Genomic DNA, 15985 nt, shown 5'->3' on the forward strand with positions numbered 1-15985 from the left:
CCAGTCAGTGTCTGCTGAGAACTGGAGTGGAAAAACTCACACATTTGGTGTCAGAAGTGGGGCAAATAGAGGAAACAGAGTTTTCCTTTACCTGGATGAAGCAGACTGTTTTGAGCAGTACTTATAAGTATGATAGTCTCTATTTGTTATAATCCTTTTACATATGTTGAAAAGGTTCCCAGGAATTTTAGTAAATCTTTTCCTACCTTTATTCAGCATAAACTTCCTTAAGTTTAAAACAATTTTCTCATTAGACACAACTAAATTTTGATTCTATAATACCATTATTTCTATTGCTTCTCAGCCTTTTGGCTAAGATTAAGTGTAATAGCACTATTTCTGGTAGAATAATGGATAAGAGGAAAATTTTACAGTTTAGCTTATGGATAATTATTGCTATTTCTAAGCATTTGGGATATATTTAACTTTCATGGATTTAGATGTTTTAGGCCAAATTTGTAGTAGCAAATTATAATACAAAATCCAATGAAAATATAGTCATAGTTTTATTATAACTCTGTATTATTTGTAACATACTCATATTACAGGTATCAAAGACTGAAGTGATATGATAAGTTACTTCTTGATTTGTTGTTGAGTCAAAAGTTGGTTTAAGGCTCATTTTTTTTAATTATCTGGAAATCTGAAATAAAATAAATTATAAAATTAAACTTTACATTGGACTAGAAAGCAAAAAAAAAAAAAAAAACACAAAAACCCCAAAACCTTGCCTTTAAGATATTGCAATTGGCCTTGAATAACATGGTCTTGAACTGTGGGAGTCCACTTATATGCAGACTTTTTTCAATAGTAAATACTACAGTACTATACAATCAGTGGCTGGTTGAATCTGCAAATTCAGAGCCAAGGATATGGAGAAAAATATGTATACGGAGGGCTGACTATAGGTTATATGCATATTTTTGACTGTGGGGAGGGTTGGCATCCCTAACCTCCATGTTGTTCAAGGGTCGACTGGATTTTGTATTCTGTAATTTTTAGACATAGCTTAAAAGTACTTAACCTTATGTATTATTTAAAAGTACCTCTACTATTTCTTTCTTTTTTTTTTTTTAACCAGTGTTTCAGTATTAGCTTATCAAGTGTTAGATGAAGTTACTTTTTTGTGTTTGGAGAATTACATTATACTTAGTATCTTGCATAATGTGGATACTTAATAGAAAGTTTAACTAGATTTATCATACCCACTGAGGTCCTCTTCTGAAAACTCTGAGGTTTGATATAAACTTTCCATTGTGGATCTTCTAGACTCTTCTAAAAAAAAAAGATGTATACATTTAATGTCTTATCACAAATAGAATTTACAGTTCTTTTGAGTTTGAACGTGGGAATCTCTTTTCAGGGGTCTCTACCCTTATCACCTGTATGACAAAAGTTTATGTATAACTTGTACCACCAGTGCAGATTATATTGGTCAAAGATGGCCACAATGATATCTCCCACTCTACACATTCCTCAAAAGTATGTTCTTGCCACTTCCCCTTCAAGAGGTGGAATCCAATTGCCCTCCTCTTGAAACTGGGCTAGGCATAGTACTATTTTGTAATCAATAGAATGTGGAGGAAGTGACTGCATGACTTCCAAACCTAGATAAGAAAAGGCTGTGCTGCTTCCACCTGGTTCTCTTAGGATATTTGCTTTGGAGGAAGCCAGTCGCCATATAAGAAGTCTTACCACCCTGAGATTATCATCCTGGTGAGACCATGTACAGATGCTCCAGTTGACAGTCCCAGCTGAGCCCAGCCTTCTAGCTATCCTGCCAAAGCTCCACTATGTGAGTAAAACTTTCTTGGATCCTTCAGATCAACCCATCTGTCTGTTGAGTATTATCATTGGGTAACCTAAATGGATGTCTAGCCAAGCCAGGTTCGAATTCCTAACCCACAGAATTCTTGTGATATATGAAATGGCAAATGGAACAGCCACTGTTTGGGGATAAGATGACTTGTTAAAGCAAAACTCTGAAGGACAATTAATTTAGAGAGCAATATAAAGTAACCAAATAATCAAATATGATATGGGAAATTTAGACATAAACAGAAATATTAATTTATTACTTAACTTTCATATCTGCCCTTCTACTTTTTTTTAACATCTTTATTGAAGTGTAATTGCTTTATAATGGTGTGTTAGTTTCTGCTTTATAACAAAGTGAATCAGCTGTACATATACATATATCCCCATATCTCCTCCCTCTTGTATCTCCCTCCCACTCTCCCTATCCCACCCCTCTAGGTGGTCACAAAGCACTGAGCTGATCTCCCTGTGCTATGTGGCTGCTTCCCACTAGCTATCTATTTTACATTTGGTAGTATATATAAGTTCATGCCACTCTCACACTTCATCCCAGGGTTACCCTTCCTCCTCCCCATGTCCTCCCCTGTACATCTGCATCTTTATTCTGGTCCTGCTCCTAGGTTCTTCATGACCATTTTTTTTTTTAGATTCCATATATATGTGTTAGCATTTGGTATTTGTTTTTCTCTTTCTGACTTACTGTACTCTGTATGACAGACTCTAAGTCCATCCACCTCATTACAAATAACTCAATTTCTTTTCCTTTTATGGCTGAGTAATATTCCATTGTATATATGGGCCACATCTTCTTTATCCATTCATCTATCGATGGACATTGAGGTTGCTTCCATGTCCTGCCTATTGTAAATAGAGCTGCAATGACAACTTGGTACATGAGTGTCTTTGAATTATGGTTTTCTCAGGGAATATGCCCAGTAGTGAGATTGCTGGGTCATATGGTAGTTCTATTTTTAGTTTTCTAAGGACCCTCCATAAAGTTCTCCATAGTGGCTGTATCAATTTACACTACTACCAGGAGTGCAAGAGGGTTCCCTTTTCTCCACACCCACTCCAGCATTTATTGTTTGTAGATTTTTTGAAGATGGCCATTTTGACCTGTGTGAGGTGCTACCTCATTGTAGTTTTGATTTGCATTTCTCTAATGATTAGTGATGTTGAGCAATCTTTCATGTGTTTGTTGGCAATCTGTATATCTTCTTTGGAGAAATGTCTATTTAGGTCTTCTGCCCAGTTTTGGATTGGGTTTTTTGTTTTTTAGATATTGAGCTGCTGTGCTGCTTGTAAATTTTGGAGATTAATGTTTTGTCAGTTGCTTCATTTGCAAATATTTTCTCCCATTCTGAGGGTTGTCTTTTTGTCTTGTTTATGTTTTCCTTTGCTGTGCAAAAGCTTTTGTTTCATTGTGTCCCATGTGTCTATTTTTGTTTTTACTTCCATTTCTCTAGGAGGTGGGTCAAAAATAATCTTGCTGTGATTTATATCATAGAGAGTTCTACCTGTGTTTTCCTCTAAGAGTTTTCTAATGTCTGGCCTAACATTTAGGTCTTTAATCCATTTTCAGTTTATTTTTGTGTATAGTGTTAGGGAGTGTTCTAATGTCATTCTTTTACATGTAGCTGTCCAGTTTTCCCAGAACCACTTATTGAAGAGGCTGTCTTTTCTCCATTGTATATTCTTGCCTCTTTTATCAAAAATAAGGTGACCACATGTGTGTGGGTTTATCTCTGGGTTTTCTATCCTGTTCCATTGATCTACATTTCTGTTTTTATGCCAGGACCATACAGTCTTGATTACTGTAGTTTTGTAGTATAGTCTGAAGTCAGGGAGCCTGATTCCTCCAGCTCTGTTTTGGTTTCTCAAGATTGGTTTAGTTATTGAGGGTCTTTTGTGTTTCCATACAAATTGTGAAATTTCTGTTCTAGTTCTGTGGAAAATGCCATCGGTAATTTGACAGGGATTGCATGGAATCTGTAGATTGCTTGGGTAGAATAGTCATTTTCACAATGTTGATTGTTCCAATCCAAGAACATAGTATATCTCTCCATCTGTTTGTATCATCTTTAATTTCTTTCATCAGTGTCTTATAGTTCTTTGCATAAAGGTCTTTTGTCTCCTTAGGTAGGTTTATTCCTAGGAATTTTATTCTTTTTGTTGCAGTGGTAAATGGGAGTGTTTCCTTAACTTCTCTTTCAGATATTGCATCATTAGTGCATAGGAATGCAAGAGATTTCTGTGCATTAATTTTGTATCCTGCTACTTTACCAAACTCATTGATTAGCTCTAGTAATTTTTTGGTAGCATCTTTAGGATTCTCTACATATAGGGTCATGTCATCTGCAAACAGTGACAGTTTTATTTCCTTTCTGATTTCGATTCCTATTTTTTCTTTTTCTTCTCTGATTGCTGTGGCTAAAACTTCCAAAACTATGTTGAATAATAGCGGTGAGAGTGGGCAACCGTGTCTTGTTCCTGATCTTAGTGGAAATGGTTTCAGTTTTCCACCATTGAGAATGATGTTGGCTGTGGGTCTGTCGTATATGGCCTTTATTATGTTGAGGTAAGTTCCTTCTATGCCTACTTTCTGGAGGGTTTTTATCACAAATGAGTGTTGAATTTTGTCAAAAGCGTTTTCTGAATCCATTAAGATGATCATATGGTTTTTATGCTTCAGTGTGTTAATATGGTGTATCACATTGATTGATTTGCATATATTGAAGAATCCTTGAATTCCTGGGATAAACCCCACTTGACCATGGTGTATGATCCTTGTAATGTGCTGTTGGATTCTGTTTGCTAGTATTTTGTTGAGGATTTTTGCATCTAAGTTCATCACAGATATTGCCCTGTACTTTTCTTTCTTTGTGACATCTTTGTCTGGTTTTGGTATCAGGGTGATGGTGGTCTTATAGAATGAGTTTGGGAGTGTTCCTATGTCAGCTGTATTTTGGAAGAGTTTGAGAAGGATAGGTGTTAGCTCTTCTCAAATGTTTGATAGAATTCGCCAGTGAGGCTGTCTGGTCCTGGGCTTTTGGTTTTTGGAAGATTTTTAATCACAGTCTCAATTTCAGTGCTTCTGATTGGTCTTTTCATATTTTCTATTTCTTCCTGGTTCAGTCTTGGAAGGTTGTGCTTTTCTAAGAATTTGTCCATTTCTTCCAGGTGGTCCATTTTATTGACATACAGTTGCTTGTAGTAATCTGTCATGATCCTTTGTATGTCTGCAGTGTCAGCTGTTACTTCTCCTTTTTCGTTTCTAATTCTCTTGATTTGAACCTTCTCCCTTCTTTTCTTTATGAATCTGGCTAATGGTTTATCTATTTTGTTTATCTTCTCAGAGAACCACCTTCTAGTTTTATTGATCTTTGCTATTGTTTCCTTCATTTCTTTTTCATTTATTTCTGATCTGATATTTATGATTTCTTTCCTTCTGCTAACTTTGGGGTTTTTGCTCTTCTTTCTCTAATTACTTTAGGTGTAAGGTTAGGTTGTTTATTTGAGATGTTTCTTGCTTCTTGAGGTAGGATTTTATTGCTATAAACTTCCCTCTTAGAACTGCTTTTGCTGCATCCAATACGTTTTGTGTCATCGTGTTTTCATTGTCATTTGTTTATAGGTCTTTTTTATTTCCTCTTTGATTTCTTCAGTAATCTCCTGATTATTAAGTAGTGTATGGTTTAGCGTCCATGTGTTTGTATTTTTTCCAGATTTTTTCCTGTTGTTGATATCTAGTGTCACAGTGTTGTGATCAGAAAAGATACTTGATACAATTTCAATTTTCTTAAATATACCAAGGCTTGATTTGTGACCCAAGATATGATCTATCCTGGACAATGTTCCATGAGCACTTGAGAAGAAAGTGTATTGTGTTTTTAGATGGAATGTCTTCCAAATATCAATTAATTCCATCTTGTTTAACGTGTCATTTAAAGCTTGTGTTTCCACATTTATTTTCATTTTAAATGATCTGTCCATTGGTGAAAGTGGGGTGTTAAAGTCCCCTACTACTATTGTGTTACTGTCTATTTCCCCTTTTATGGCTGTTAGCACTTACCTTATGTATTCAGGTGCTCCTATGTTGGGTGCATAAATATTTACAATTGTTATATCTTCCTCTTGGATTGATCCCTTGATCGTTGTGTAGTGTCCTTCATTATCTCTTGAAATAGTCTTTAAAGTCTATTTTGCCTGATACAAGAATTGCTACTCCAGGTTTCTTTTGATTTCCATTTGCATGGAATATGTTTTTCCATCCTCTCACTTTCAGTCTGTTTGTGTCCCTAGGTCTGAAGTGGGTCTCCTGTAGAGAGCATACATACAGGTCTTGTTTCTGTATCCATTCAAGCCAGTCTATGTCTTTTGGTTGGAGGATTTAATCCATTTACATTTAAGGTAATTATCGATATGTGTGTGCCTATTACAATTTTCTTCATTGTTTTGGGTTTGTTATTGTAGAACTTTTCCTTCTCTTGTGATTCCTGCCTAGAGAAGTTCCTTTTTGTCGTAAAGCTGGTTTGGTGGTGCTGAATTCTCTTAGCTTTTGCTTGTCTGTAAAAGTTTTAATTTTTCTCTCAAATCTGACTGTGATCCTTGCTGGGTAGAGTAATCTTGGTTTTAGGTTTTTCTCCTTCATCTCTTTAAATATATCCTGCCACTCCCTTCTGGCTTGCAGAGTTTCTGCTGAAAGATCAGCTGTTAACCTTATGGGGATTCCCTTATGTATTATTTGTTTTTTAACCCTTGCTGCTTTTAATATTTGTTTTTTGCATTTAATTTTTTTTTCTTTTTTTGCGGTACGCGGCCCTCTCACTGTTGTGGCCTCTCCCATTGCAGAGCATACGCTCCAGACACGCAGGCTCAGTGGCCATGGCTCACGGGCCTAGCCGCTCTGCAGCATGTGGGATCCTCCTGGACCCGGGCACGAACCCATGTCCCTTGTGTCGGCAGGCAGACTCTCAACCACTGCACCACCAGGGAAGCCCTGCATTTAATTTTTGATAGTTTGATTAATATATGTCTTGGTGTGTTTCTCCTTGGATTTATCCTGTATGGGACTCTTTGCGCTACCTGGACTTGATTGACTATTTCTTTTCCCATATTAGGGAAGTTTTCAAGTCTAATCTCTTCAAATATTTTCTCAGTCCCTTTCTTTTCCTCTTCTTCTTCTGGGACCCCTATAATGTGAATGTTGGTGTGTTTAATGTTGTCCCAGAGGTCTCTGAGACTGTCCTCCATTCTTTTCATTCTTTTTTCTTTATTGTGCTCTGCAGTAGTTATTTCCACTATTTTATTTCCAGGTCACGTGTCCGTTTTTCTGACTCAGTTATTCTGCTATTGATTCCTTCTAGAGAATTTTTAATTTCATTTATTCTGTTGTTCAACATTGTTTGCTCTTTAGTTCTTCTAGGTCCTTGTTAAACATTTCTTGTACTTTCTCCATTCTCTTTCCAAGATTTTGGAGCACCTTTACTGTCATTACTCTGAATTCTTTTTCAGGTAGACTGACTACTCTTCATTTGTTTGTTCTGGTGGATTTTTATCTTGCTCCTTCATGTGCTGTGTGTTTCTTTGTCTTCTCATTTTGCTTAATTTACTGTGTTTGGGGTCTCCTTTATGCAGGCTGAAGGTTTGTATTTCCCATTGTTTTTGGTGTCTGCTCCCAGTGACTAAGGTTTCAGTGGGTTGTGTAGGCTTCCTGGTGGATAGGACTAGTGCCTTCATTCTGGTTGATGAGACTGGATCTTGTCTTTCTGGTGGGTAGGACCACGTCTGGTGGTGTGTTTTGGGGTGTCTGTGAACTTATTATGATTTTAGGCAGTCTCTCTGCTAATGGGTGGGGTTGTGTTCCTGTCTTGCTAGTTGTTTGGCATAGGGTGTCCAGCACTGTAGCTTGCTGGTCGTTGAGTGGAGCTGGGTCTTAGCATTGAGATGGAGATCTCTGGTAGCACTTTTGCCGTTTGATGTTATGTGGAGCTGGGAGGTCTCTGGTGGACCCATTTCCTGACCTCAGCGCTCCCACCTCAGAGGCACAGGCCTGACATCAGCCGGAGCACCAAGACCCTGTCAGCCACATGGCTCAGAAGAAAAGGGAGAAAAAAGAAAGAAAGGAAAAATAAAATAAAAGATATTAAAATAAAAAATAATTATTAAAAATTAAAAAAAATAAATTAATTTTAAAAAGAAAAAAAGGAAAGAGAGAAAGAAGAGAGCAACTAAACCAAAAAACAAATCCAGCAATGATAACAAGTACTAAAAAGTATACTAAAAAAAACACAAAACTATCCAAAAAAAAAAAAAGGACAGACCGAATCCTAGGACTAATGGTAATAGCAAAGCTATACAGACAAAATCACACACAGAAGCATATACATACACACTCAGAAAAAGAGAAAAAGGAAAAATATATATATATCGTTGTTCCCAAAGTCTACCACCTCAATTTTGGGATGATTCGTTGTCTACTCAGGTACTCCACTAATGCAGGGTACATCGAGTTGATTGTGGAGATTTTATCTGCTGCTCCTGAGGCTGCTGGGAGAGATTTCTCTTTCTCTTCTTTGTTTGCACAGCTCCTGGGGTTCAACTTTGGATTTGGCCCTGCCTCTGCATGTAGGTGACCTGAGGGCGTCTGTTCTTTGCTCAGACAGGACGGGGTTAAAGGAGCAGCTGATTAGGGGGCTCTGGCTCACTCAGGTTGGGGGGAGGGAGGGGTACAGAATGCGGGGAGAGCCTGCTGTGGCAGAGGTCTGCATGCCATTGCAACAGTCTGAGGCATGGCATGTGTTCTCCCAGGGCAGTTTTCCCTGGATCATGGGACCCTGGCAGTGGCGGGCTGCACAGGCTCCCGGGAGGGAAGGTGTGGATAGTGACCTGTGCTTGCACACAGGATTCTTGGTGGCTGCAGCAGCAGCCTTAGCATCTCATGCCCATCTCCAGGGCCCACACTGATACCCGTGGCTAGCGCCAGTCTCTGGAGCTTGTTTAGGTGGTGTTCCGAATCCCCTCTCCTTGCGCACCATGCAACAATGGTCTCTTGCCTCTTAGGCAGTTCCAGACTTTTTCCCAGACTCCCTCCCAGCTAGCTGTGGCACACTATCCCCTTTCAGGCTGTGTTCACACAGCCAACCCCAGTCCTCTTCCTGGGATCCAACCTCTGAAGCCTGAGCCTCAGCTCCCAGACCTCACCCCTCCGGCAGGTGAGCAAACAAGCCTCTCAGGCTGGTGAAAGCTGGTTGGTAACGATCCTCTGTGTGGGCATCTCTCCACTTTGCCCTCTGCACCCCTGTTGCTGCGCTCTCCTCTGTGGCTCTGAAGCTTCCCCCCCGCCACCCCCCATCTCCACCAGTGAAGGGGCTTCCTAGTGTGTGGAAACTTTTCTTCCTTCACAGCTCTCTCCCAGTGGTGCAGGTCCCGTCCCTGTTTTATCTTTTGCCCTACCCAGGTATGTGGGGAGTTTCTTGCCTTTTGGGAGGTCTGAGGTCTTCTGCCAGCATTCAGTAGGTGTTCTGTAAGAGTTGTTCCACGTGTAGATGTATTTCTGACGTATTTGTGGGGAGGAAGGTGATCTCCACATCTTCCTCTTCCGCCATCTTGAAGGTCTCCTACCCTTCTACTTTTGACTTGAATGCACTTATCTAATAAAATGCTCTTTATCCTTGCTTATAACAGGCCTCAGTGTCCAGGTCCCCTTTCATTTCCTGCATTCTACTTTTCATAAAGTTCTGCATATTTCATATTTTGTCCTCATATCCCACGTACCACAACTCCTGAAACATTTCCACTATATTCTCACTTTATTTTCTGAAATTCCTTCTACTTTCTTGCTCTGACAGAATCTTGGCTGTCCTCTGAGGACACTGCTAGCCCAGAAGCCCTTCTTGTTTTTCTTTTCATCAGTCCTCTTACCATGGTACTTGGAGATGGGCAGGTGTCCTCCTCCTTATTGTTCTCTTTCAGCGTATTTGCCCTCCCTTCTTCCCTTCCTAAAACTCACATCATCAGTTTATATAATCAACTATTGCTGTGATCTACCTGCAACTGGATTGTTCTCAGTTCATTTCATCATTGGCTCATTGTCAATTTCCCACTACTTTCTTAATTTAGCAATTTAAGTGTATGTTTAGAAGAGTCTTTCACCCTGGGTCTCAATTCCTTGAGCTCTGTTCTTTTAGATCTTGTCTTTTACCTTACCATAGCCATTAATTCCCATGCTTATTCTCAGACTTTTTCATTACCTGTAATTGCAAGCCCCCCTCAAACTCAGTTTTCTGCATTCAACTAGTAGACTGCCAGCTTTTTTTTTTTCTGGATCACTCCCTCTATTACCCCACCACTAGCAATTCTTCAACCCCACTGGGACTTCCAATTCTACTATCTTTTCATTGTTCCTCCCTGTTTGGATTTCTTCTTTCCCTTCTTTGTACCATTTAAACTCCATGGTCATTCACCCTCTTGCATATAGGCTGACTTCCTTAACCTTTTTTTCTCACTTTGTTATATTCTCTTGACAAAACTATAATCCCAGTTAAATCCAACTCTCTTCCTATTCCTCTCCCGCAGTGTAAGGCTCTGTGTGGCTGGAAAAACATACAAGTGGGTCTCACTTTAAATTCATGGTCACCGACATTAGGGGGAACTCAATACTTTAAGGCCATCCTATTAAATGTTCCTAGTCCATTCATTCTTCCACTCTCCTAGATGACATTTACTCTTTCTTCCATTTTCTCAAACCTCCAACTCTCTATATTCATTATCATTCTCAGCTGATGATTTATTTTCCATTTTCATAGAGGAAATATAACATAGTAGGAAAAAGCTTCCACAAGCTGTGTCAAGAGTTACTTACTTGTTTCTGTTCTATATGCTTCATGTCTCCCATACTCCCATCTAAGGTCAACCCCTCTAGGTCTTCACTAGATCTCATCCTCTCTTGCCTACACAAGACACGGCTCTAGTAATTCCTTCTGTCTTTCACTTATCAGTTTTTTTGCACTCTACTAAATCTTTCCAATCAACATATACATATTTTGTTGAAGACACATGAGTAAGTTCTCATCAATGAATGTGGACAGAATGATACATACTGCTTCTGGGCCTGAGCATTAGGCATTGGGCATTCATTTCTCCTTAAGCTTCCCATTTTCCTCAATCTTGAACATGGAAATTTACGATTCAGTTTCAACCATGCAGACAATAACAACATCCAAGTTAATGGTTCTCAACTGGGATGATTTTGCTCCACAGGGCAGATTTGGAAATATCTGGAGATATTTTTGTCATCAAAACTGGTCGGTGGAAGTGCTACTGGCATCTAGTGGGTAGAGACCAGGAATGCTGCTTAATATCCTACAATGCCCATGACAGCCATTCCCCACCCTTCTCTCCAACAAAAAAAATCATCCAGCTCAAAATTTTTATAGTGCTATATTGAGAAACCCTGCCCTGGGGGATGGTGGAACAATAAGACAGAAGGTCATGGTTCCCTGAATGCCTGTGGGACTACCTTGTAAATGTAGACAGCTCACTTCAGGATTAAGGAAGAAACAAACTTCTATATTCTTAAGCTACTGTACTTTTGGGACTCTTTGTAATAGTAGCTTAGCCTTTACTTTAACTGATATATTCCATCACCTTTTGAAGTAAAGAACTACGCTGGGCTTCTCAGTTTAATATTTTGATTGCACCACAATACAGAGAACCATCCTGACACCCTAATGCCTGTTTTATACTATCTAATGTCTTAAACTCAGCATTCTCTTTGGTTTGGCAGGATGTAACAACATTTTTTAAATTGGAGAAATTGTTCCTGGATTTTCCAAGTTTGAAATTATGCCTGGTTGGTCTCAAATAATTGTTTAGCATTCATTCCTCAGATGCTCACCAAAGGTGATTTTTATTGTGGAACAGTTTTCATGTAGATTCTCTGAGAAGAATAGCTACATCTGCAGCTACTCTTTTATTCAACTTGGGCCACAATTGCTAGTTTAAAAAAAAGACATTGATACTTGCTGAGTTAGGAAACCTTAGCAAAGGTTAATTTATACAGGGGAACATTTGAAGTTATCATTCAGGTTTTCTGAGACTTCTGTTCATTTGCAACAAGGTGAGCATCATGGGATTGTTGACTCTTGGTTCCATCTTGGAAAAGCACTCATTTTGATTCCTAACCTAGGTTTCCTGTTGTGGGTCTGTTCTTAGGGTATGATTTGAGATGTTTGATCTTCAAGGAAGCTGGAAGATTAGGACCCATATCACTCCAGCAAGGGAGACCAGAACCAGTGCAAAGCTGAGAGTTTGGTATTTGCTTACACCGCCTACCATTTCAATAGAAATAGGCACTTCCCTGTTGCTAATAGTAAAGACTCTTGAGGGTAGATTCCCTCAAGTGGGCAACAAAAGGATCTCATTTTACCACATTTTAGCCTACCTTGTACCAAAGAGCAATAGAATAAGTCAACGATGCTGAATTGCAATAAACCTAAAAACCCATTCCTTTACTTGAAAACAATGGCATATAATTTTCATATAATACAGTACTACATATAAATGAGATTAAAAAAAATGTTATCTATAGGGGAGTATAAGTTGAAATGAGAGATGCTACCTGGTAGTTTTGTGACTGAAAAGGTGAATGAATTTTTATCATTTCGTCATGCAAAACATTTTTAGTGGCCTTACTAGAAAAAGGTAAATAATAACTCATACATAAAGGTTGTGTCAGTTTATAGACTAGACCCCTGGTAATGGATTCAACCTTTCCACAACAAATCAAAAGTATTGTTGTATGCTCACATGAATATACAACAGTCATTACCTTAAATTTAAAACTCACTATAAGCAGCAAACACGTAGAGCAGGATATGAAGGATGTATTGTATCAGTGTGGTCTGCAGAGGATTTCTTCAAAAGGTTTTTGCTTTGTTGAAATATGTGTTGCAGTTCAAAGCTAAAGGTATTACTTCTGAATAGTCATTATAGGGTTGATTACGTTTGTATATTATATTTAGCTGGACCCTGCAGGCTATTATTCCATTAGGTCTGCCAGTCCTGCTATTGTCACAAAGTTGATCACCAAATGTTAAAAGACTGTGTTTTCTGTTGACCTTATCAAAATGTCTCAAAAGGCTTTGTTAACAAATAAAATTCAGGTTGTGTTTCATGAAAATGATTAAGAATAAATACCATGTATGAAAACTGCTCGTATCTTATGGGTGATCTTAGCATTACGCCATTATTAGTGAGGAGATTATATTTTGCTTTAGTATTATAGCACAATTCAATTTTAGTAGAAATAGTTCTTTTTCATGCTCATAGTAGACAGTCTCAGAGACTGATTTCCAAAAAAAGGACAGAAGTCGCTCCCCCTCTCTCACGTATTCAAATCACATAAAATTAACACCATGGAAGTAAGCCCAGTATATCAATATTAATACAGTGCTATATCTACAATGGCCTATTACAATGTGGTTTTAGAAAGTAACTGTACTGAGGAGAACAGAGTATATACATTGAAAATTTGTCATTCATACTTGATAATCAGAAAATCACTTTAAATAAATAAATTAAAATTTAACTGCTTATCTTCTAGACAGTGTTATGTAGTTTCATTCATTTAATCACAACAGTTGGAAAATTTTAAAGAAACAAGTTGAATATATATTCTTATAAGTCCCGAGTCCAATTGCCAATATAAGGCATATTTTGATAACCTTGACTTTTAACCTATGTCATTAGGAATTAATGACAAAGTAACAAAATGAAAGTATATTTTTGATAAAGATATTGACAGGGATGGTTTTATTATTTCAAATAGCCTGTATAAAATTTTCACTAGAATCACAAAAGCTGTTCTTTGGGAACAAAGATGATTATGAAGCTATCTCAATTGAACAGCTCATCTTTGAATTATGTTCCCAGAAGTAGGATCGGCACAGACTCCCGTGTCCTTTTTGGCATGGTCCTCCTTGTAACTGATGGTGTGTAAAATGGCTGGTCAGGGATATAGCCTGTGAGCCTGGAGCACAGCCAGATACACATTATGGCCTCATTGGCACTGTTCTCTCACCAACTGAACTTTTCAGCAAGTGGAAGTTTCCTAATATTTCTTGTACTTGCTTGCCTTTAGCCACCCCACTTGTTACTCACAATAGAGAAGGCCTTGCGTATCAGTCAGGAGGAAGCAGATGGCACATTCAACTGGGATTTTGAAGAGATGTTAATGAGGGGCTATTAAGAGATGAGGGCAGGGCTAGAATGACAAGAGATCCTGAGGCACCCAGTGACTGCCAGTGGAGGGATGCTACGCCATTATCTTCCCCAAGCTGAAGGTAAAGGGGGACTGGATGGCGTTATTGGACCCTGAGTGAGGGATGGAAGTTTAGAATAGTGCTCACCCAACTGAACCTAGAAGCAGCGGTTGTAGTGTCACAGCTGTCAGAACTCAGCTGAAGTCAGGGCCTAAGGAATAATTCCTGATCTTTCCACCTCCTAACCTCCCATCCCCTGCTGATGACTCCCTTTAGATAAATCCAAACCAGGAAGACAGCAGGCAAGTTAACCTGTGAGATGCAGTCTGAAATCAGTCTCCTGGGACACAGAGCAAAGTGGGAGAATGGATCTTGTGTAGTGTGTGTGTGTGTGTGTGTGTGTGTGTGTGTGGTGTCAAATTGCATATAATAATCACAAAGTGCAAATGTCACCAGTTTGGTCATGTGAAGCATGGTTTAAATGTCAACATACTTGATGCTAGTATATGATTTGATATTTCTCTTTTCCTTGTCTTTCTTTCCCCTTTCTCTTTTTCTCCTCCTTGCCCCCCTGTTTTTTTGTGTTTTTTTTTATAATACTGGTTTGTCATTCATGGTACTTCTCATTTACAGTCTATAAAAACTCTATGAACCGAAGACTGAGATTACAGAGTTAATCCCACTTTCCCATAAAAACAAACAAAACAAAAACCACCACCAAAGCCAACCAAAACAACCCAAAAAACCAAAACCATACAAGTTTTATTAGTAATACTTTCCTATTTTCTGTTAACAAACAAAAAGGTAATTTCTTCCAACTGTGTTTTGAAGCAGAAGTAATGATGTGGTTATTCTATATCTGATGAGTATAAGAGTCAAGATATAAACACTTTTAAGGCAGAACACATCAAGTTTGGGTAGACTCTCTTAAGTGTCAAAAACTGACATGTGACCTTTCATATTACAGGTTCTGGTATACAGCAATTCCCTTTTCAAAGGTTCTTGTTCATATATGAAGCCTATTAAAATTTGTACAAGGATCAGAAGTATATTTGAACTCAAAATTATAGGTTCTTTCCCCTCCCTTAAGCCTCATTATCTTAAATAGAATGGAGCCAGACTTGGATGAAGCATTGAAGAGATCACATTGACACAGAATTATTCTGAGTTTCTTTTTCAAGGTATCTAAACTTTTAATGAGAGTATCTTATTCACATCTGTCAGTCTGTTCAGACACTGAATACTTTCTTAAGATAAATATAGTGTTGATGTCTTCATACAGTTTTTAAAATTTCTCCAGTTAATGCCACATTATAAATTCTGCAGTTTTTCTAGTCAAGATGGAATAACCAAAATCAGAGTACCCTCTTTCCTGAAACATCTCCCCTTCCCCCCAAAAAACGCCCTAAGTCTCAGACCCCACTCTAGACCTAGTAAATCAGAATCTGCATTTTAAAAGAACACCAAGGTCATCTGTTTGCTCACTAAAGTTTGAGACCCTTTGTTTTGTATAAACTTCCTCTTATTTATACCTACTATTTAAGGTAGGAGCAAAATAGCCTGTTTGGTAAAAAGAGGAAGGATAGCTTGTCTTTTGTTCAGTTGCAACATTCAGATCATGAGTAAAAATTAAATTCATTTCCATGGATTGAGAGTGTATTTTGTATGAGGGAATGTGATAGAACTTTAAAACATTTTTTAAATTAAAAAAATTTCATATCCTAACTATTGTCATACATACTTTATTGAAGTATATACAGTATTGTGCTAGTTTCTGGTGTACAGCAAAAGTGATTCAGTTGTGCATACATACATACATATATATATTCTTTTTCATATTCTTTTTCATTATAGGTTAGTACAAGACATTAAATATAGTTCCTTGTGCTATACATTAGGACCTT

General features: G+C 38.1%; 1 protein-coding gene across 1 annotated transcript in view; it reads right to left on the reverse strand.

The window, feature by feature from the left end:
* Positions 1–1186: 1186 nt before the first annotated feature.
* TTC29 (tetratricopeptide repeat domain 29) overlaps positions 1187–15985 on the reverse strand; it is a gene marked incomplete at both ends in the record, with an annotated part of 250762 nt that continues 235963 nt past the window's right edge. Inside the window, one exon of the mRNA XM_082653305.1 lies at positions 1187–1275. Coding sequence (XP_082509431.1) covers positions 1187–1275 — 89 coding nt within the window. The remainder of the gene's footprint in view (positions 1276–15985) is intronic.

Source organism: Grampus griseus (genome assembly GCF_964374135.1).
Source record: "Grampus griseus genome assembly, chromosome: 4".
Classification (NCBI taxonomy): Eukaryota; Metazoa; Chordata; class Mammalia; order Artiodactyla; family Delphinidae; genus Grampus; species Grampus griseus.